General features: G+C 45.9%; 1 protein-coding gene across 1 annotated transcript; it reads left to right on the top strand.

Annotated features, from left to right (window-relative positions):
- Nucleotides 1-19,261: 19,261 nt before the first annotated feature.
- Nucleotides 19,262-20,727, top strand: LOC122730496 (interferon-induced transmembrane protein 5-like). Its single transcript, XM_043969637.1, has 2 exons — nt 19,262-19,494; nt 20,486-20,727. The coding sequence occupies exons 1-2, from the start codon at nt 19,303-19,305 to the stop codon at nt 20,696-20,698; spliced, it is 405 nt and encodes a 134-aa protein (XP_043825572.1). The 5' UTR covers nt 19,262-19,302; the 3' UTR covers nt 20,699-20,727.
- Nucleotides 20,728-22,133: the final 1,406 nt, after the last annotated feature.

Genomic DNA, 22,133 nt, shown 5'->3' with positions numbered 1-22,133 from the left:
AGTTGACATGAAGAGTTTCCTATTAATCACAGCTATCTGCAGGTGGCTGGGGATGCCTCTCATGGAAAGATGGAAGTTTGGAAGAAGAGAGTGGGACGGGGGTATTTGAGGGATCGCTAATGAATCTTGTTTGGGACATGTATGGGACTCCTCTGGGATGTCCAGTTTGAGGCATCAATGAGGCAGTTGGTGATAGACAGTCTCAAGATATGTGTTGGGCTCCCCATCTTCGGGAGGACCTCTTGCCAAAGAGATGATGGTGGAGTTTCCTTTGGTATTCACTCTGGCTGGTTGTTCCATCCTGTGCTCAAAGTCATGGGGCTGAGGCATGGGTAGGGGGAACGCCTTGTGGAGAAGGGGCTAAGTAGTCTGAACTATCCAGAGGTGTGGGTGAATCAGGGAGATCTCATTGTATTTGGAGAAGATGGTGGCAGGTCAGCCAGCATGACCTTGGACAAGAGCCAAGTCTAGGGTCCCAAAGGCTCTCAGCCTTGAAGGAAATGCTGAGAGGAGCCCAGTGTCTGTTCCTGGCCTGGGTCTGAAGAACTTGGGAGAGCTGGTCACCATCCCAAGAGTTTGCAGCTGCTCTTGGGGATTTGTGAATGACTGTGCCATCATCACTCAGTTCCCAAGCAGGGATGAAGCCCCCAAGTTGTTCTATGATCTTACTTAGGTGGTGGTGAAGAAGAAACAAATCCAAGGGGCCAAAGGAGCATTTGGCCTTGAACCCTCCTCACAGAGGTCTCTTAGGCTAGAGGGGAACAAACCCTTTGTCCTGCAAGGCCTGGGAGCTGTGTTCTACCAGACCAGTGGAATGTTCCTACTACTTTCTGAGACTTTGACTCTATTGACTTCCACTAATCAATCAATCAATCAACAAAGAGCCATAAAACCCAGAAGGACTCCAGAGTCAGTGTTCTTTCCACTGTGCTGTCCTTTCTCTTTTTACAGATGAGGAAACTGAGGCCTAGAGGAATTTAGTGACTTGCCCAGGGTCATACATTACACAAACCACAAAAAAGAAGAAGTCCTGGCTCTGACACTAATTTCATGACCTTAGGAAAGTCATCTCAACTTGCTTGATTCCTGTTTCCTCACTGATAAAAGAGGAGACTGGACTAGTTGACCCCTGAAGCTCCTTGCATGTACCAGCTCTCTAACCCTCGAATTGTTATTAGTTCCCTCCCAACAAAAAAATCTACAATCATACAGTCCTGCAAGTAATTTGAAATGAAGATTGGATATGTGCCAGGCTAAGATGTTTGCTTGTGATAGTCTAAGCAATGGGGAAATGAACAAAGCACTTGAGGTCAGGCAGGAAGTATAAAGAAGACCGTTGCTCAACAGTAACCCATCTTTTGAAAAAACCTGGGTTCTCTTTTTGGAATGAAATTTATGATTTCCTGTATCCCTGCCTGATTCACAAAGACAGGAAATGAAAAAAGGTGGGGAGTTTGCTGGGTTTGCCTTTCCCTGAACTATTCATGCAAGAGGTGCTCCATAAATAAGGCCCCTAGTGTCATGAGATAGCAGGGTCTTTAAAACATGCTGAGACAGGCCCAACATGGACTGGGTTGCCACATGGCCAGTGAGTGTGCCGCAGAAGTTCTGAGATAAAGAAGAACCACCAATGATACTGGGTACCATTAGACATCAGAGTTCAGCCTGCAAGTGGTTGGTTACTGCTTTTGACATAATTAGGCCACTGTTTCCCTCCTCTTTCTACCTTTGATTTGGGGGAGATGAGGGGCCTGTCAGGCAGGCATCGACAAGTACTTACTATGGTCCCAACACCGTGCTAAGCACCATCTAGGGATGCTCGGTTGGTTGCTGCCCTATGTTCTCATGTTAGAGTCAAGTTACAGTGTGTCTTACTGTGGCTGATCAAATCGATGTGAGCTCAGAATGTGCTACCACCGGTCAGGTACAAAAAATCCATGGGAACATTGGGGTTGGAATCTCTAAATTTGCACTTCTCGCGTTTCTTTTGAGCTACTTCAATTCTGTTTTGCTCTTATAGCCCAGCACCTTCTGTGATGAGGGCACAACCTGCTGGGCAGTCCTGGGCCAGTGTCTCCCACATCATGCAATCAGTTCCAGAGTTCTTCAGAGAGACCTTGAGAATGTCCTTATATCACTTTTTCTGACCTCCATGTGAGCACTGGCCTTCTGCGAATTCTCCATAAAAATCTTTCCAGCAAGCTCAGGTTTGGCATTTGAATAACAGGGGCAGCCCACTGGAGCTGGGCTCTCTGCAGTAGAGTTGAAATGCTCGGCAGTTCAGCTTGAGAAAGGCCCTCAGTGTCTGGTCTCTCATCCTGCCAGGCGATCTTCAGCATCTTCCTAAGACAATTCAGTTTCCTGGCACAGTGCTGGCAGACACTGTCCAGGTTTCACAGGCAGACAACAATGAGGTCAGCACAATGCTCTGTAGGCTTGAAGTTTGGGAGGCGTCTAACACCTCTTCTCCCCTTCACTTTCCTTCAGAGCATCTCAAACACTGAACTAGCTCTGGTAATGCCTGTGTCAACCTTATCATCTCTGTGCACATCCCTGGAAAGCATTCTGCCAATGTGAGTGAACTTATTGACAGTATTCAAATCTTCTCCATTTGCTGTAACTGATGGTTCTGTGTATGGATGGTGTGGTGATGGTGGTGTTTGCCCTTCATTCTCAAAGACAACCATGACATTGGGGCAATGTCATGACTTGCAGTGAATTGCATTTAAATGAGGGAGGGCTGTGCAAGATCACTAACCTCACACTCTCCTCCAGAGCCATCTGGGTCCAGTGGTAAGATACATGTCAGGATGACTGGAGAAGTCTCCAGATGTTTAAGGCAATTGTTTTTGTGACCTACTGAGGGTCACACAGCTAGGAAGTGTCTGAGGTCAGATTTGAACTCAGGTCTTCTCAACTTCAGAGGCAGTGATCTATCCACTGTACCACCTAGCTGGTGTGGTGCTAGTTGATGGAGAACCTGTGTTTTCTTGATGTTAATTGTTAGGCTGAAAGTAGAGAATTTCTCCATACTTTGTTGCATCTCAGTCTCAGAGATAGCACTGAGTGCACAATCATCTGCAAACAGAAAATCATGTACCAACTCTCCCTCCACTTTAGACTTGGCTTGTAGCCTTTTCAAATGGAAGAATTTACTGTTAGTGCAGTAGCCGACCTTGACGATGTGTTCTTTCTCATTGTAGGCATCTGACATCACTGAAAACATAATGCTAAAAAGCACGGGAGCAAGCACACAACCCTGCTTCACTCCATTGGTAACTGGGAAGGCTCGAGAGCATCGTCCATCACCCAGAACCTGGACAAGCATGTTGTCTTGAAATCGACTTACAATACTGATGAACTTCTCCAGGCAACCACATTTTGCCATGGTTTTCCATAATCCCTCACGACTGACAGTATCAAAGGCCACGGTCAGATTGATAAGGGTTGTATATAAGATTTCTGTTCTGCTCCTGGCATTTCTCCTGCAATTGTCAGGCAGCAAACACCATATTGAATGTTCCTCTGCCCTTTCTGAAGCTACATGGGCTCTCAGGTAGATGACCATCTTTCAGGCAAAGGATCAGTCTATAAAGAACTCAGGCAAGAATCTTGCCAGTAATGACTAAGAGAGAAGACATTGACCTTCCCCACCCCATGATTGGCACAGGATTATCTATTTCCATTACCTATATAGAGATGGACAATGGAAGCATCCTTGAAGTTCTTAGGGATAACCTCCTTTTGCCATACAACACTCAAAATTTCAGTCAGCTTTTGTATGAGCAATGGAATCTCTCCCTTACCTGATAAATCTCAGCTGGAATAGAATCAGCTCCTGGTGTTTTGCCACAGGAGAGGAGCCTAATGGCTTTCAAAACTTTTCTTCAGTTGGAAATTTGCCTAGAGAGGGATTGACTTCAACCTGAGGTAAGTGGTCAATGGCTTCAGTGTTGATTGTTGCTGGTCTGTTGAGAACACTATGGAAGTGTTCAAGCCTGTCTTTTCAGGATTATGTCCATATCACTAATCAGTGCCTTCAGGGCATCATAACAGTGCTTTGGCTTGTTACTATCAGCATAAAACTGAATTTCATTTGCCTTCTTAATGAGCCAAGAATCCTGCATCTCTCTAAGCTTCACTTGCAATTTACTTTTTATGGTGTTAAATGCTGCCTTCTTAGAGATGAATGAACCATCCTCCTGGAAAACCCTGTGGAATTCTTTTTTTTTTTAATTCTTGTTTTTTCATTTATCAGCTTTTGAATTTCCCTCATCATTTTGATTAAACTGATCTTGATGTTTTCAAGTGTTCTGATCCAGATGAGCAAATGCAGTGCTGTACACCAAATCTCTGAAAGCTGTTCACTCCTTTTCTGTTCTACTGTTTGCCAACAGTGTGTTGGCTCAATTTTCTCTCCAAGTTAGCAATGAACTTGAACTAGTCCTACTCAGAGAAGAGCTTTTGTTGACATCAAATCTTCTAGTAGCCATTTTGCCATGGGGTCACTGCTTCTGTTGAATGAGAATGTTTACCTTGGAGAGGATAAATCTGTGATCAGTCCAGTTCTCTGTACTACACATCACCTTTGTCATTCTCACATCCTATCTGTCTTTTCTCCTTACAATCACACAGTCTATTAAATTCTAATGTTTGCTGGGAAGGTGCATCCATGAAGTTTTATTGTATTTAGGTAAATGGAAGACAGTGCTGGTGATTAGATGGTCATGAGACATACAAGTCGTCAGTAGTAAGTGACCATTAGTAGTAAGTAACCATTGCTGTTGCTGTTTCCAACTGCATCCCTCCCAAGGCATCCCTGCCATGTCTGGTAGTCTGAGCCTACTCTAGCATTAAAGTCACTCAGAATTATGAGCCTGTCCTCTTTGGGCACATTGATGATAAGGGTCTCCAGGTATCCATAAATTTTTCTTTGACCTCATCAGGGTTTGTCATGTGCACCAATAATGATGGTGTGTCACTGTCCTGCAAGTGGCATATATATCACAAGAAGAGCAATCCAACCCACAGGACCAGGAATCCCCCCTCCCCTTCTCTTGGATTCCTGGGAGGAGCTGCCTCAAAGTCATAGTGTTTGTATATAAAACATTGAGTCTCTCTTTAATCATGACTTTCCTGGAAATAAGCTCCAACTCCCCCATGTAAGAAGATGATCCCCAGGGGCGGCTAGGTGGCGAAGTGGATAGAGCACCGGCCCTGGATTCAGGAGTACCTGAGTTCAAATCCGGCCTCAGACATTTGACACTTACTAGCTGTGTGACCCTGGGCAAGTCACTTAACCCCCATTGCCCTGCAAAAAAAAAAGAAGAAGAAGAAGAAGATGATCCCCAAGGTTCTCTGGACATGCTCCAGACCCCTGGCCCACCAAAAGTACCAGTGGGTGCTCTGAATACAGGTGGGATTTTCTGTATTTCTGGGAGGAGGCCAGGATGGATGAAGGTTTCCTCAAGGACTGCACAGAAGGACCCTCTCTTCATCCAAGATAGAAGTAAATTTTATGAGAAAGATGTCAAATGATATGAAGAGGGAAGGAGGGTGAACTTGAAATAAATGGCCTCAGTATTTAAGTATGAAGCAAGTTCTCTGAAGATAGGATTTGGGCTTGGAGAGGGACAAAGGGTTTACCAGTGAGTAGTATAAGTAAGCCATTAAGGAAATCTGGAAAGGTTGTCTTGCAGGGGGCAACTAGGTGGCACGGTGGATAGAGCACCAGCCCTAGAGGACTTGAGTTCAAATCCAGCCTCAGATACTTGACACTTACTAGCTGTGTGACCCCCCCCCCAAAAAAAAGATTGTCTTGCTGCACTAGTGGCTCAGTTGAGATAATACAATTTGAGGTGCATCAAATGAATGCTGTTTTATGATTTTCTCCAATTCTGTTCAGTAGCGTGAGTAGGTGTAAAGGAAGTGGATGGTGGGAGTAGGCGAGGATTTGTCAAGGCACCATTGGAAACAGTGACAGGAGGCTCAGAAGCTCTCATATGGGGAGACTATAGGGAGTGGCAGACAGTGTGCTAAGCATTATGGGGCAGTCAGTGGTTGGAGAGAACTCTGGTGATGGAGGTAGATAATTAAACTGTCTGAGGTCTAACATCACAGCAGATGGCAATGGGGTGTTTTGTAGGCTTGTTTCACATCCTGAAGAAGCAGGGAGGGATTGCCCCCACCCACAAACCCCTAAGGGAGTCCAGACAGGAAATAGGGTGTGACAGGAAGTAGAATGGCAGAAAAAGTAGATGCCCTGTGTGTGCCTGGAGTGGGACCTTATTCACCCCTGGGGCAGTCATAACTAACCCCATTTCTACTTCCCTTCCCACCTCCACTCCAGGTGGTACAGAACATTTTGAGACTGAGGTTCAAGGTCGGGTGCTGGCATTCGCCTCTGGTCTGTCAGTTAGATGCCAAGGGTATCTGAGACTGCTCTTAGAAATGGTGGCCTGCTCAGGAGTGTTCGTGTGGTGCTTTCATTTTGGGCGTATTCAGCAGAATCCAGAGCTGACAGGCAGGTTAGAACTCCATCAGCAGTCACTTTGCATTTATTAAGCACCCACTATATGCCCTCCCTGTGTTTAGTACTGAGAAGTCAAAGACAAGGAAACAATCTTTGCTCTCTAGGAGCTGACAGTCTGATGAAGGAGACGGTGAAGACATATCTAAAGACACATAAGACCAAATTAAAGAGAATAAATAGGAAGCATTTGGAAGGAGGACCTGGTTGCAGGAGAGGAGCACCAAGAAGGACTTCCTCCTGTAGAAGGTTGTGCTTGAGCTGAGTCTTGAAGGGAATGAGCTTCCAAGGGGTGGAGAGAAGAGCTTGTGCGTTTGGGAAGGGGGAAGGGGGGAGGGGATCAGAGAGAAGGTCTGAACTCCATCATGCAGGACAGGGAGCAATGCCCAGTGAGGCTGGAAAGATAGACAAGCCCAGGAGAAGATTTGCTGTGAAACCAGGGGTTTGAACATATTTGGATCAAAACCAGAACTGGGAATTCTGGCAGTTGTCATCCTGGAGATATAACATTTCCTCGTCACCTTGAAAGAGCCTGAGACTAGCAAAAGCTTGGAGCTGACAGACAGGCATTTGGAACTCCTCAGTCTGCAAGCAGCCTGGGAGACGTTGGGACCAGCAGCAGTCCCTTCGGTGCCTTCAGGGGCTGGTGCCAGCACTGGGGACTGGGTGGAGTTGTCTGACTTCAGTGTGCATTGGAGACCTGGGGGAAGGCTAAATAAGGAAGGGTGGGCTCCCCCTCACTGTCTCCATTCGCACTCCCACGGGTTTTCTCACTATTTCTCTAAGCTGTTTCTATTTCCTGGGTTTGTTGCCCCAACTGATCATGACTACTTCAGGCTGCATGTCTATAGATATTATTCCTTGGCACTCAAGGGCAAATCTAGGGTTCAGGAGTCTAGCTGAAAACCACACAATTAAATTAGGTCAGAGACTCAAATCTCTGTTCAAAGCATTAGGGATTTTTTTGGGGGGGGGGCAGGGCAATAAGGGTTGTGACTTGCCCAGGGTCACACAGCTATTAAGTGTCAAGTGTCTGAGGCTGGATTTGAACTCAGGTCCTCCTGAATCTAGGGCCGGTTCTTTGTCCACTTTGCCACTTAGCTGCCCCAGGGATTTTTTTTTTCTTAATAGGGATCCATGAACATCAGCACAACAGTATCTTATGGTGACTTTAAAAATAACTTTTGGGCCAGCTAGGTGGTACAGTGGATAAAACACTAGCCCTGGATTCCAGAGGACCTGAGTTCAAATCCAGCCTCAGACACTTGACACTTACTAGCTGTGTGACCCTGGGCAAGTCACTTAACCCCAATTGCCTCACCAAAAAAAAAAAAACCCACAATAAAACCCAACAACAACCACCTTTTATAAAGTCCTAAATAACAGGGTGGTGCAGTGGATAGAGTGCTAGCCCTGAAGTCTGTAAGACTCATCTTCCTGAGTTCAAATCTGGCTTCAGACATTTACTCTGTGATCTTGGGCAAGTCACTTCACAGTTTGCCTTAGTTCCTCATCTATGGACAAGGTAATGGCGATCCACTCCAGTCCTTGGTCAAGAAAACCCCAAGTGGGGTTTCACTCAGAATCAGACTGAAATGAGTGATAAAGTTCCTTGTGGACCAGGGCCAATTTCCCCCTAGGCTAAAAGAGTGAGCTATTGTAACTACAGCCAGTTTTGTTCAATGAGGGACCATTAGGCAAATCTCTCCGTTGGGAGGGCAGGAACAAAGAAACTGGGGCTCCATGAGACTTTGCACTAGAGTGATGACACCTGCTTAGTTCCCTATATTGCATCCTAAAGGCAGAAGGGAGCCACTGGATCTTATTGAACTGAGAAGTCAGAGTTAGAGAGTGCCTTGAAGAACCCCCATGGTGAGGGGGCATGCTATGGATGCTGAACTAGCAGGGGAGACTGAGAAGGAAAGGTCAGAAAGCTGCTAGGAAGAGAACCAGGAGTGTTTGTGCATCAGAAAATCTCAGAGGAGTATCTGGCAGGAGAGAATGTCCCATGAGTACTGACTCCAAGAATGAAAGGACCACTGGTGATGTTGGAGAAAGCAGGCGTGATTGTGTGAGTGAGGCAGCAGGAATCAGAGGCGGAGAATGGGCATCGCTGGAACATCTGAGGGCATGGGCACGACAGTTGGAGGAGATGGGAGGGAATGAGACTCAGCCTATGAGTAGAGGGGCTGGCCTTGGCAAAGGAAACAGTCACCCCTTTGTCAGAAAATGGGGGAAAAGGAGAGGTGGGGTGGGGTTAGCACCAAGGGTTTGGGGTTGAAGGGAACGAGAGGAGGCCCTCCCATTAAGTATGGATTGAGCTCGGGGCAGCTAGGTGGCATAGTGGATAGAGCACCGGCCCTGGAGTCAGGAGTACCTGAGTTCAAATCCGGCCTCAGACACTTAACACTTACTAGCTATGTGACCCTGGGCAAGTCACTTAACCCCAATTGCCTCACTAAAAAAAAAAAAAGTATGGATTGAGCTCCTCAGCAGAGTGAAAGGGGAAGGGAGGGCTGAGGACAGAAAAGGTTGGGAATGCCTGTTTTGGGGAGTATAACAGACTGCCAGTGCTGTAGTGAGGGCCCAGTGAAGCTGGATAACGTGGCCATAGAATGCGTTCATTCAGCGTAGTTAGGGGATGCCTGAAGATGCAGCAAACACTACTGCAGAGACACGTTGCCGAGATGGACCTTAGTGAGAGCAATTGGATGAAGGGTGGTCGGCCACGGTGGGACAGGGATTCCAGAGGGTGCATCGACAAGGCTGAGCAGGGCTGGAGTGGGGAGGGTCCGGGAGGGCTGTGTAGGAGACTTGGCGGGTGGCGATGGCTGGCAGCTAGGTGGTTAGAGATTGCTACAGAGAAAGGAGGAACACTCAACGGGAGACTGTGAATCACGAGGGGAATAACCAGTAACGAGGAAAAGAAGGTTCGCGGTTATGAAGGGGTCTGGTGGTGGTGGTGGTGGGACCTCGGCCACTCCCCTTCGCTCCCCCCACATGTTTGGGGGTTGGACAGGGGGGATGGGCAAGGCTGCGGCCAAGTCCTCCCCCGACCCCCCAGCAGGGGCCACTGCAGGGGATCTCAAGGCCCCATCCCTTCACCCGTGAAGACCTAGAATCTTAAGCTCAGGGGCAGGAGGTGACTTGCCCAAGGTAACCCAGGGTTCGAGGAGCAGAGAGGGAAACCTAACCCAGGGCTCTGACTCCAAGGCTTTGTCCTTAGGTCAAAGAAAAGATGAGGAACTTCATGAGGAGGGGTCAAGGGACACATTGGTGAAATGTTGTTCGATCGTCCAGTGCCGATTGATTGGACTTTAGATTTAAAGCAGGCAGGAACGAAAGGGAAGCCTGGAAACTGGGAAGCCAGCAGGGATGGCTGGATGAGAAGGGGCTTAGATCGGTAACGTGGGCTCAGAGTGCCACTTTGTGGAAGATGCTGATATTACACCCTGAATCGTCACACCTCACCTCCCTGCACCTGTCACTCCTCGAAATCCTTGCTTCTTTCTACTTGCATCAAGGCCACTTTGGCAGCTGTGTAAGAATCGATTGGAGGGACAGGATAGAGAAAAGAAATAATAAACAGTTTAATTTTTTTTTGAGTTCCAAATTCTATCCCTCCTTTCCTCCCCCCCCCCCAAGGTGGTAAGCAATCAGATTGGGGGGGGGGGGGGCTAAATGGATAAAATTGGCCCTGAAGTTGGGAGGACCTGAGTTCAAATTGAACTTCAGACACTTACTAGCTGTGTGATCCTGAGCAAATCACTTAACCCCAATTTCCTTAAACATCCGGGGCCCTCTCCAGTCATCCTGATATGTATTTCACCACTGGACCCAGATGGCTCCAGAGGAGTGAGGCTGGTGACCTTGCCCAGCCCTCCCTCTCTTAAGTCCAATTCAGTGAAAGTCCTGACTACACTAATGTCATGGTCCTCTTTGGGAACAAAGGACAGACAACTGCAAGGAGCAATGGGATGTAGGTGATATGTAAGTGATTGTGTAAAACATGACCAGATTAGTCATTTTATACAATAAAACGAATAAAAGAAAAAAATGAAAGAAAATAAAAACAGCATGTTTCAGTCTGTGTTCAATTAGTACCAGTTCTTTCTCTGGAGGTGGAGAATATGCTTCATCATTAGTGCTTTGGGGTTGTTGGATCATTGTATTTCTGAGAACACCTAAGTCTTTCATAGTTCATCATCAAACAATATTGCTGTCTTTGTGCACAATGTTCTGGTTCTGCTCACTTCACTAGACATCAGTTCATACAAGTCTTTCCAGTCCTTTCGGAAGTCATCTTGCATGTCATTTCTTAGAGCACAACAATATTCCACCATCATCATATATGACAGCTTCTTTAGCCATTCCCCAATTGTTGGACATTCCTTTGATTTCCAATTCTTAGCCACCACAAAAAGAGCTGCTAGAAATATTTTTGTATAAATAGGTCTTTTTCTCTTTTTTGGGATGTCTTTGGGATACAGACCTAGCAGTGCTATTGCTGGATCAAAAGGTATACACAGTTCTATAGCCTTTGGGGCATAGTTCCTAATCGTTCACAAGAATGGTTGGATCCGTTCACACACAACTCCACCAACAGTGGATTTTTTTTTTCCTTTTTGGGCAGGGCAATGAGGGTTAAGTGACTTGCCTAGGGTCACACAGCTAGTAAGAGTCAAGTGTCTGAGGCCGAATTTGAACTCAGGTCCTTCTGAATCCAGGGTCGGTGCTTTATCTACTGCGCCACCCAGCTGCCGCCACCAACAGTGGATTAGTGTTCCAGTTTCCCCAGATCCCCTCCAACATCCAGCATTTCCCTTTTTTGTTATATTTGCTACTCTGATAGATCTAATACCTCAGAGTTGTTTTAATTTGCATTTCTCTGATCAATAGTGATCTAGAGCACTTTTTCATATGACTAGGTAGCTTTGATTTCTTTGTCTGAAAACTGCCTGTTCCTATCTTTTGACCATTTATCAATTGGGGAATGACTTGTATTTTTATCAATTTGATTCAGTTCTCTATATATTTGAGAAAGGAGGCCTTTATCAGAGATACTTGTTTCAAAAATTCTTAATAGGGTGAAAGAAGGGGGGGAAAGTACAAAGGGGGTAAATAGAATGGAGGGGAATAGACAGTCAGTAATAATAACTGTGAATGTGAATGGGATGAACTCTGTTATAAAACGGAAGCGAATTGCAGAGTGGATTAAAAACCAGAACCCTACAATATGCTGCTTACAAGAAACACATTTGAAGCAGAGAGATACACACAGAGTAAAGGTAAAAGGCTGGAGCAGAATATATTATGCCTCAGCTAAAGTAAAAAAGGCAGGGGTAGCAATCCTTATCTCAGACAAAGCAAAGGCAAAAATAGATCTCATTAAAAGAGATAAGGAAGGAAATTACATCTTACTTAAAGGTACTATAGATAATGAAGTAATATCAATATTAAATATGTATGCGCCAAGTGGTATAGCATCCAAGTTCTTAGAGGAGAAGTTAAATGAGTTACAAGAGGAATTAGATAGTAATACTATACTAGTGGGGGATCTGAATCTCCCCCTCTCAGAATTAGATAAATCTAGCCAAAAAATAAATAAGAAAGAAGTGAAAGAGGTGAATAGATTACTAGAAAAGTTAGACATGATAGATGTCTGGAGAAAATTGAATGGGGATAGAAAGGAATATACCTTTTTCTCAGCAGTACATGGCACATTTTCAAAAATTGACCATGTATTAGGGCACAAAAACATCATAGTCAAATGTAGAAAGGCAGAAATAGTAAATGCATCCTTCTCAGATCATGATGCAATAAAAATTACATGTAAGAAAGAGCCAGGGAAAAGTAGAATGAAAATCAATTGGAAACTAAATAATTTCATTCTAAAGAATGAATGGGCCAAACAAGAAATCATAGAAACAGTCAATAACTTTATCCAAGAGAATGACAATAATGATACAACATACCAAAATCTATGGGATGCAGCCAAAGCAGTGCTTAGGGGAAAATTTATAGCTCTAAATGCTTACATGAATAAAAAAGAGAAAGAGGAGATTAATGAATTGGGCATGCAACTTAAAAAGTTAGAAAAAGAACAAATTAGAAATCCCCAATTAGACACTAAATTAGAGATTCTGAAAATTAAAGGAGAAATTAATAAGATTGAAAGCAAAAAAACTATAGAATTAATCAATAAAACTAAGAGCTGGTTTTATGAAAAAACCAATAAAATAGATAAAATATTGGTTAATTTGATTAAAAAAAAGAAAGAAGAAAACCAAATTACCAGTATCAAAAATGAAAAGGGTGATGTTACCACCAATGAAGTGGAAATTAAAGCAATAATTAGGAAATATTTTGCCCAACTGTATGCCAATAAATTTGACAATCTAAATGAAATGGATGAATATTTACAAAGATACAAACTGCCCAGGTTAACTGAAGAGGAAATAAAATCCTTAAATAAACCCATATTAGAAAAATAAATTGAACAAGCTATTAATGAACTCCCTAAGAAAAAATCCCCAGGGCCAGATGGGTTTACGGGTGAATTTTACCAAACATTTAAAGAACAATTAATTCCAATATTATACAAATTATTTGAAAAATAGGGGAAGAAGGAGTTCTACCAAATTCGTTTTATGACACAAATATGGTGGTGATACCAAAACCAGGGCAAAGCAAAAACAGAGAAAGAAAATTATAGACCAATCTCCCTAATGAATATTGATGCTAAAATCTTAAATAAGATATTAGCAAGGAGATTACAGCAAGTGATCACCAGGATAATACACTATGACCAGGTGGGATTTATACCAGGAATGCAGGGCTGGTTCAACATTAGGAAAACTATTAACATCATCAACCACATCAATAAGAAAACCAACCAAAATCATATGATTATCTCAATAGATGCAGAGAAAGCTTTTGACAAAGTACAGCACCCATTCCTAATAAAAACACTAGAGAGTTTAGGAATAGGGGGAGCTTTCCTTAGAATAATAAACAGTATCTACCTAAAGCCATCAGCAAGTATTATATGCAATGGAGATAAATTAGAGGCCTTCCCAATAAGATCAGGGGTGAAACAGGGATGTCCATTATCACCCCTATTATTTAATATTGTTCTAGAAATGTTAGCTTTAGCAATCAGAGAAGAGAAGGGAATTAAAGGAATTAGAATAGGCAAGGAGGAAACAAAACTATCACTCTTTGCAGATGATATGATGGTATACTTAAGGAATCCTCGAGAATCAAGTCAAAATTACTTGAAACAATTAACAACTTTAGCAAAGTAGCAGGATATAAAATAAATCCACATAAATCATCAGGATTTCTATACATGACCAACAAAGTCCAGCAGCAAGAGATAGAAAGAGAAATTCCATTTAAAGTAACGGTAGATAATATAAAATACTTGGAGTCTACTTGCCAAGACAAACCCAGGAACTCTATGAACACAACTACCAAACACTCTTCACACAAATCAAATCAGATCTAAATAATTGGAAAGATATCACTTGCTCATGGATAGGCAGAGCTAATATAGTAAAAATGACAATACTGCCTAAATTAATTTACTTATTCAGTGCCATACCAATCAGACTACCTAAAAATTATTTTATACAGCTAGAAAAAATAATAACAAAATTCATCTGGAAAAACAAAAAATCAAGAATATCCAGGGAAATAATGAAAAAAAAATTCACAGGAAGGTGGGTTAGCGGTACCAAACCTGGAGCTTTACTATAAAGCGGCAGTCATCAAAACTATCTGGTACTGGCTAAAAATAGAGTGGTAGATCAATGGAATAGGCTAGGCTCAGGAAATGCAGTAGTAAATGACACTAGTAATGTAGTGTTTGATAAACCCAAAGACTCCAGCTTCTGGAATAGGAACTCAGTATTTGACAAAAACTGCTGGGAAAACTGGAAGATAGTATGGCAGAAATTAGGCATAGACCAACATCTTACACCTTATACTAAAATAAGGTCAAAATGGATACATGATTTAGACATAAGAGGTGATACCATAGGTAAATTAGGAGAGAAAGGAATAGTGTACCTATCAGATCTTTGGAAAGGAAAACAGTTTTTGACCAAACAAGAGATAGAGTATATTATAAAATGCAAAATGGATGATTTTGATTATATTAAATTAAAAAATTTTTGTACAAACAGAAGCAATGCATCCAAAATTGGAAGGGAGGCAGAAAGCTGGGAAACAATTTTTGAGGCCAGTGCTTCTGATAAAGGCCTCATCTCTAAAATATATAGGGAATTAAATCAAATTTATAAGAATCCAAGTCATTCCCCAATTGAGAAATGGTCAAAGGATATGAACAGGCAGTTTTCTGATGAAGAAACCAAAGCTATCTGTTCCCATATGAAAAAATGCTCTAAATCTCTAATGATTAGAGAGATGCAAATTAAAACAACTCTGAGGTACCACCTGACACCTATCAGATTGGCTAAAATGACAAAAAAGGAAGATAATAAATGTTGGAGAGGCTGTGGGAAAATTGGAACACTAATGCATTGTTGGTGGAGCTGTGAGCTGATCCAACCATTCTGGAGAGCAATTTGGAATTATGCCCAAAGGGCGATAAAGCTGTGCATACCCTTTGACCCAACAATCCCACTTTTAGGTCTTTTGCCCAAAGAAATCATGGAAGGGGGAAAGGGACCCACATGTACAAAAATATTTATAGCTGCTCTTTACGTGGTAGCAAGGAATTGGAAGTTGAGGGGGGTGCCCATCAATTGGGGAATGGCTGGACAAGTTGTGGTATATGAATACAATGGAATACTATTGTGCTGTAAGAAATGATGAGCAGGAAGAGTTCAGAGAAACCTGGAGGGTCTTACGTGAGCTGATGATGAGTGAGATGAGCAGAACCAGAAGAACATTGTACACAGTATCATCAACATTGAGTGTTGACCTACTGTGATGGACTATATTCTTCTCACCAATGCAATGGTACAGAAGAGTTCCAGGGAACTCATGATAGAAGAGGATCTCCAAATCCAAGAAAAAAAAAAGAAAGAAAGAACTGTGGAGTATAGATGCTGATTGAACCATATTATTTCTTTTGTTTTGGGTGCTGTTGGTTTTTTTTTTTCTTTCTATTTTGAGGTTTTGCATCACTGCTCTGATTCTTTCTCTTGTAACAGGATTAATGCAGAAATAGGATTAATGTTATTATGTGTATATATATGTGTGTGTGTGTATATATATATATGTATAGAGATATATAGATATAACCTATATCAAATTACCTGCTGTCTAGGGGAGGGGGGAGGGAGGGGTGGGAGGGAGAAAAATCTGAAATTGTAAAGCATGTATAAACAAAAGTTGAGAACTATCTTTACATGTAATGGAAAAAATAAAATACCTCATACATTAAAAAAAAAATTCTTTCCCAGTTTTCTGCTTTCCTTATAATCTTGGTTTATATTAGTTTAGTTTGTGCAAAAGCTTTTTAATTTTATATAATCAAAATGACCTATTTTACATTTTGTAATGCTTTCTGTCTTCTTTGAGATAAGAGATTTTTCAAAGTAATAAACATTTTTATTTATAGTTCTGGGTTCCAATTTGTATCCCTCTTTCCCTCCCCTCTCCCCTCCCTGAGGCAGCAAACAATTATATATGAGTTCAACATGTATGATTATGTAAAACATGACCATATTTGTCATTTTGTACAAGAAAACTTGCTTAAAAGAGAAGAAAAGGAAAGAAAGTGAGAAATGACCTGCTTCAGTCTGTTCCACCAACATCAGGTCTTTCTCTGGAGGTGGAGGGTGTGATTGAGATGAGAGATTTTTGGGGGCAGCTAGGTGGCACAGTGGATAAAGCACTGGCCTTGGATTCAGGAGGACCTGAGTTCAAATCCGGCCTCAGACACTTGACACTTAACTAGCTGTGTGACCCTGGGCAAGTCACTTAACCCTCAGTACCCTGCCCCCCCCAAAAAAAAAAGAAAAAAAAAGAAATTTTTAAAGAAGTTTTACTGACACTTTATGTTTCGACAGCCCATTCATTTCCAAATACTCCCTCATCCATGGTTTGTTTGTTTGTTTGTTTGTTTTGTAATAGAGATAGAAAACAAAATAAAAAGGGGTTTGGAAAACCTTTCAGAGATACCCTTATCCAAGAGCATGTGGAACAATCTGCATCCATAGCCCCTCAGCTCTTAACAGAAGGGTATATCAGCCTGAAAGAGGGAGGAGCTTCTTGGATCAAAGCCCACCTTCAAGCAGGAATAACAAACTCATGGCTCCCACCCTTCACCACAGGGGTCTTTGGGACTCCCTTTATTTTTAGGATATTTGGGACATTCAGCAACTGCACCCTTCCCAGTTTCCTTTGGCTCTGGGATATGGCAAGAAAATTAAGAGGAAAAGAAAAACCAGTCAATTAGAAGTTACAAGTTGATAGGATCATAGACTAGGATCTGGAAGAGACCCCAGGTGCCCTTTAGTCCTACCTTACAAAGGAGGAAATAGGCTTCAAAAGGGGGGGGGGTGGCTAGGTGGTGCAGTGGATAAAACACTGGCCCTGGATTCAGGAGTACTTGAGTTCAAATCCGGCCTCAGACACTTGACACTTACTAGCTGTGTGACCCTGGGCAAGTCACTTAATCCCCATTGCCCCGCAAAGAAAGGGGGGGGGGTGACAGGGTCAGAACAGATGGAAGAGCCAGGACTTGAACACAGGTCCTTGTACCATCCTTCCTGAACCCCTCTTGATAAACTGTGATTGTTCCTAACTCAAGGTAACAGATGTTACCAGATCTATGGCCTTGAGCTTCCTGGTGGTCTGGTGTGTGTGGGGGGGTAGTCCTGATTGCCACAAGGCTGGTGAGCCAGTGTCCCATGAACACCAATTATCCATGCCTTTAGCACTAGCTTTGATGTAGGAGGCAAAAAAGGGTTCATAGAAAAACCTAAGACCTAAGCTCTAATTCAGATATGAGCTCTAAAAGGCAGTCAGATCCCAGTTAATGGATAACTTATGTTAGGTTCTCGTACCCATAGTGATCATCATCCATAACGGATCAGAATGGGTCAGGTCAAAATAACAATAAAGGAAAAAGACAACCTCTAGAAATTCTAATGAAAAATGATTCTATTTTGAAACTAGCCATGGGAATCAGAAAGAGACAGCTGCAGAAAAGGCCAAATTTGTCCCTAGATTCACCTTATGATGTGTAAACCCCCAAAACACACCTCCACTGAAAAAGGTACCTGCCTCGGGGGTTGACTTAGGATCCCAGGAATTCCAAATTAGGATAAGCCCCCCCCTTGTAACACCCCTAGGTGGAGAATATTGTAATGAGAAGGACAGGCCCTCCCCTGTACCTCCCCAAGGTGGAGATTATTCTAATGAGATTGATAATCAATTTATCCATACTGTAAATATAACTGTCTTTCCTTTCCTTATTTGAGAGATACCTTTCCAATATTCTGGTTCTCTCCCTGTGGTCACACACACTATTGCAATAAAACTTAGGAAACTGAGTCTTGTAATTCTTTTGGGACTATTCATGATCAATTGGACCCCCAATTCCAGCCCACATCAGCTTCACTCTTCAAAGAGAACTTAGGAGCCCCCACCCCTTCCACACAGCAGCCATTTTCTTCTGCCCCACCCACCTTGGCCTTATGAGGAGGAGGAGGGGGAGGATGTCCAGGTGATTGTGCTTCAGAGCCTCCAGAGAGGTGTGGCTACCAGACATCAAGGGAACCTCAAAATATCTGAGAATACTGGAGGGCTTCATGAACAGACCCAGGCCCTCTCTCTGTACTGGCTTCTACCCTTCAGCTCCCTTTTGGTTGAGGGGAGAGGGTGGAGCTGAAATAGTGGCTGAGGAATCTCAGTGAACTTTGCCTACCTCCTGCAGGGATGGGGAGAGATTGGGCCTCTCCTACAGGAATCCCATCTCTCATTTCTTCCAAGAGCTTGGGGGTGGGGAGAAGTCTCCCCCAATGTTCTTCAGGGGATACCGATTCTTGGGAAAGGGTGGAAAGGGGAGGCAGTGCATGGGGGGATCCCCAGAAGCACATAGATTGGTTCTTCAAAGCAGCAGGGTATACTCAAGAATGTGTCTGAGAGTTTCCTCTGGTAAAATTTCCTGTACCTATGAAATTGATGTGGAGGGGAAGGGCCTGGGGTGTGGGGTGCATGTGAGTGTGGACTGGGTGTGCATGTCTGTGTCCCTGTGGTGTCCCGTGGGGGGAGGTGTATATGGGGGGGGGTAGTGTATGTGTGGGGATGTATTGTGTGTATGTATGTGACTGCAGCGACCACTTCACTAAAATAACAGAAACGCTAAAACCCAACCAATGGTGTTGGCCTCTGACACATGCTGGCTTTGTGACGCTGGGTAAATCACTTAACCTCTCTGGCAGGCAGCTCTAGAGGACTCCCTGAGAGTTCCTCCCCATACCAATGATTTCACAAGCCAGGCCCCAAACCATCTTTCTGAGGACCGTGCGGTTTGGGGGCAGTGTGGGGAGGGTAAGCCTGGATCTGAGCTTTGGGCTAGCCGCCAGCCGAGTGTGTGGGAATGGGGATGGCTCTGGGCCGTGTCCAGGCTTCCTGAGCCCCCCACCCCACCCCGTGCCCCAAGGCCAGTCTGTCATTTGCTGTTCTATATAGAGACCCATGCGGCTGGGCCAGAGCCTTAAAAAGGGATTGGCCAGATCCCTCCCCGGAGTTAGGCTGCCGGAGCTCGGAAGGGAGATACGGGACTCGAACCCATGGACACGTCGTACCCCCGTGGGGAACATTTGCCCATGACGATCCGTGACCCAGAGCCCAGCTCTGCCACCGTGATCCCCATGGGGGGATCCCCGCGCCCCCCGAGAGACCACTTGGTTTGGTCCGTCTTCAACACCCTCTACTTGAATCTCTGCTGCCTGGGCTTCCTCGCCCTGGCCTATTCCATCAAGGTACGGGAATAGAGGGGGGCCCTCCGAGGTCTGGGCGGGGTCGGGGAGGAGGGCGAAAGGGCGTGTTCCACCTGGCTCCAGGAAGAAAAGCCCTCGCCTGGGAATATGTGGCACTCTGGGACTATTCGACTAGGCTGCAGGAGGAGGGCCCCGGAGGTGTGCGGGGTGGGGCCGGACTCTGGCCCCAGAAGAGAATAGAAAGGCGAGATGCCACCATTCTCAAGGGGAGGGAAGAGGCTGGGGGACCATCTGGAGAAGCTAGGGAAGGCCTCGGGTCCAACCGCGAACACCTGGGCACAGCGAGGAGGCCAGTTAGACTGGAAACGCCCAATGCAAGACGGGGGAATGGCAGAGGGAGCCACACTTGGAGGGGCGCACAAGCATGTATGTGCTAGGCTGGATGCTCAGCGCTACGAGTACTTTTAACAGGAGGGAGGGGCAAAAAGCACTTCCCGCTCCGTCCTCCGTCCCCCCCCCCCCCCCCGCTCCTCTTCTAACGGGAAAAGACCACGTGTAACTCCCCGAGGACATACGGGATCTGGACCCAATGAGGGAAGAAGAGGGATGGGGAGGGAAAGGGAGGGGAGGTCACCTCAGGGTCGGGGGTTCCGTTGGATCTCAAAACAGGCCTTCTTCATCTTTTGTGTGTGTCGGGGCCTCCTCGGACAGGATGATAAAGTCTGTGATCCTTCTCTTTCTCAGAATAATGAGTTAAAATCACTGAACACCAGTCCTGCTTAGGGTACAGACTGAAACAGGCACTTTGGGGACTTGGCCCATGAGGAAAGTTGTATTGCTTGACTGCGGAAAAGGAGTTTATTCTCTCCTCTCCTCTTGCCCAGAGTGAATAGGGAACCATTGAGTTTTCCGGAGCGTTAGTGCTGGGTACTTAGTGCATTTTCCCTGAGGGCGAACGGCCAGGGCCCTCAGCTGGGGTGAAGTTTCCGGGGGTCGGTCTCCAAGGGATGTTTAATGATTTGTCCCTGCCCAGGCCCGGGACCAGAAGGTGGCTGGGGATCTGGAAGCGGCGCAGCGCTTTGGCTCCAAAGCCAAATGCTACAACATCCTGGCGACCGTGTGGACGCTGCTGCTGCCCCTGCTGCTCGTGGCGCTGGTGGTGACCGGGGCCCTGCACCTGTCCCGCCTGGCCCAGGGCTCCATGAGCTACTTCAGCGTCAAGTTCAACGAGGCTGATTACGACTGACCCTGTGCCCGTTACCCCGGGCTCTTACTCCTGCCGCTCCCCCTCCCTCCCCCCCCACGAGGACACATCCACTCCCACCCAACCCCTCAAGACTCCCTCCTCCCCAACTTCCACCCCGACTCCTGTCCAAGAAACATCTGTCTAGATCCCTGAGGACCCCTCGATCCTAGTCTGGGGTGCGGAGGAAGGCCGCCCCTCACTCAGGCTTCGGGTTTTCTCCCTGGCAAATGGTCTCCCTAGTGGTCCACACCGCCTTCTCTTCACCCCGCCGAGCTGTCTCAAGGTCCTCACCCTCCGAGAGGTTCTGCAGCCCCTCTGCAGGGAGCCTGGGCGGGGCCAACTTGAAGCCAGTCCCCAGCTCCCTTACCGTCCCCCCCCGCCCCCCCCCTCCAGCTCCAGGAGCGTCCGTCCCCCTTCCTTAAAGCTACCTGCGTGTGTGTCGGAGCAGGTGTGTGCGTGTGAACGCTCAGTCACTCAGAGAATCAGAGCGAACCAGGGCCCAGTGAGAGCGTGGGGATCTTAGCCTGAATTAAAGACTGGCCACGCATAACTTTGGGACATCGGAACCCTTGGAATCTGTCCCACTCCAGCCGTGCTTGGCACCCCCACTTTCACCCCTTTTTGTCCCCCATCTGCGGAGGGAAGAGCGGCCGGTTCCCACCGTGGGTGGCCTGGCCTCCCCTCAGTCAGCACCCTGGGTGGGGCCAAGCCTTTGCGAGCTGCATTAGCTTCTTCCCCCACCCCTCCAGCCATTCCTTCACACTGGCTTGAGGGGAGGACCAGATCGAAGGCAGAACCCAGGGCGTGGTGGGGCTGGAGGGCTGGCGGTCCTGGGGCCCCTCGGCCGACCCTAATTACAGGGCGGCGCCTCTCGCCTTCCCCTTTGGGTTCCAAATGCTGCCTGTGGGGAGGCTCAAAGCTACCACACCCAGCCCAGATTCGGCTGCCTGTTGGAGCGGGGAGGGAGCCTGAGTCAGCACTGCCTCCCCCTCCCCTCAGGTGGCTCCGAGGGACGGCCCACGCTGCTGACACACTCCCCTAATGCGACCTGGCTTCGGCCCCACTCCAAGTTCTCCAGGGACACCGGAGTTTTCTCCAGACTCTTCCCAGAGTTTAACAGATTGGGGGGGGGTACGCCTCTGAACCCTCCCTCTGGCCTCTGCCCCTGCTGCACTCGTCCCTCCCTGGTGGATCTCCTGTTGTCACCTTTAACGGGGATGCTCCCTACTGGGTCTTCAGCTTTCTTCTCTGGCCTGGCCTCTCTCGCCAGGCTCATGCAGCCCAAAGCCTCAGCCCTCAGCTCTTTTCCTGACTCCACCTTCCTGCCCCCAAGCCTACCCTCGGCATCGGAGCAGTTTACCGGGTGTGTCCTAGTCGCCCCCCCCCCTTAGATTCTGAGCTTCTTGAGGACAGGAATCCAGGCTTTTCAAAACTC

This window comes from Dromiciops gliroides, chromosome 6 (assembly GCF_019393635.1).
Source record: "Dromiciops gliroides isolate mDroGli1 chromosome 6, mDroGli1.pri, whole genome shotgun sequence".
NCBI lineage: Eukaryota > Metazoa > Chordata > Mammalia > Microbiotheria > Microbiotheriidae > Dromiciops > Dromiciops gliroides.
This window is presented reverse-complemented; position numbering and strand designations above follow the sequence as displayed.

Excerpts from the sequence above, each read along its gene's own strand:
- LOC122730496 (XM_043969637.1), top strand. The coding sequence starts at position 19,303 with ATGGACACGTCGTACCCCCGTGGGGAACATTTGCCCATGACGATCCGT. Across the intron at positions 19,495-20,485 it reads CCCTGGCCTATTCCATCAAG|GCCCGGGACCAGAAGGTGGC; the intron begins GTACGGGAATAG and ends GTCCCTGCCCAG.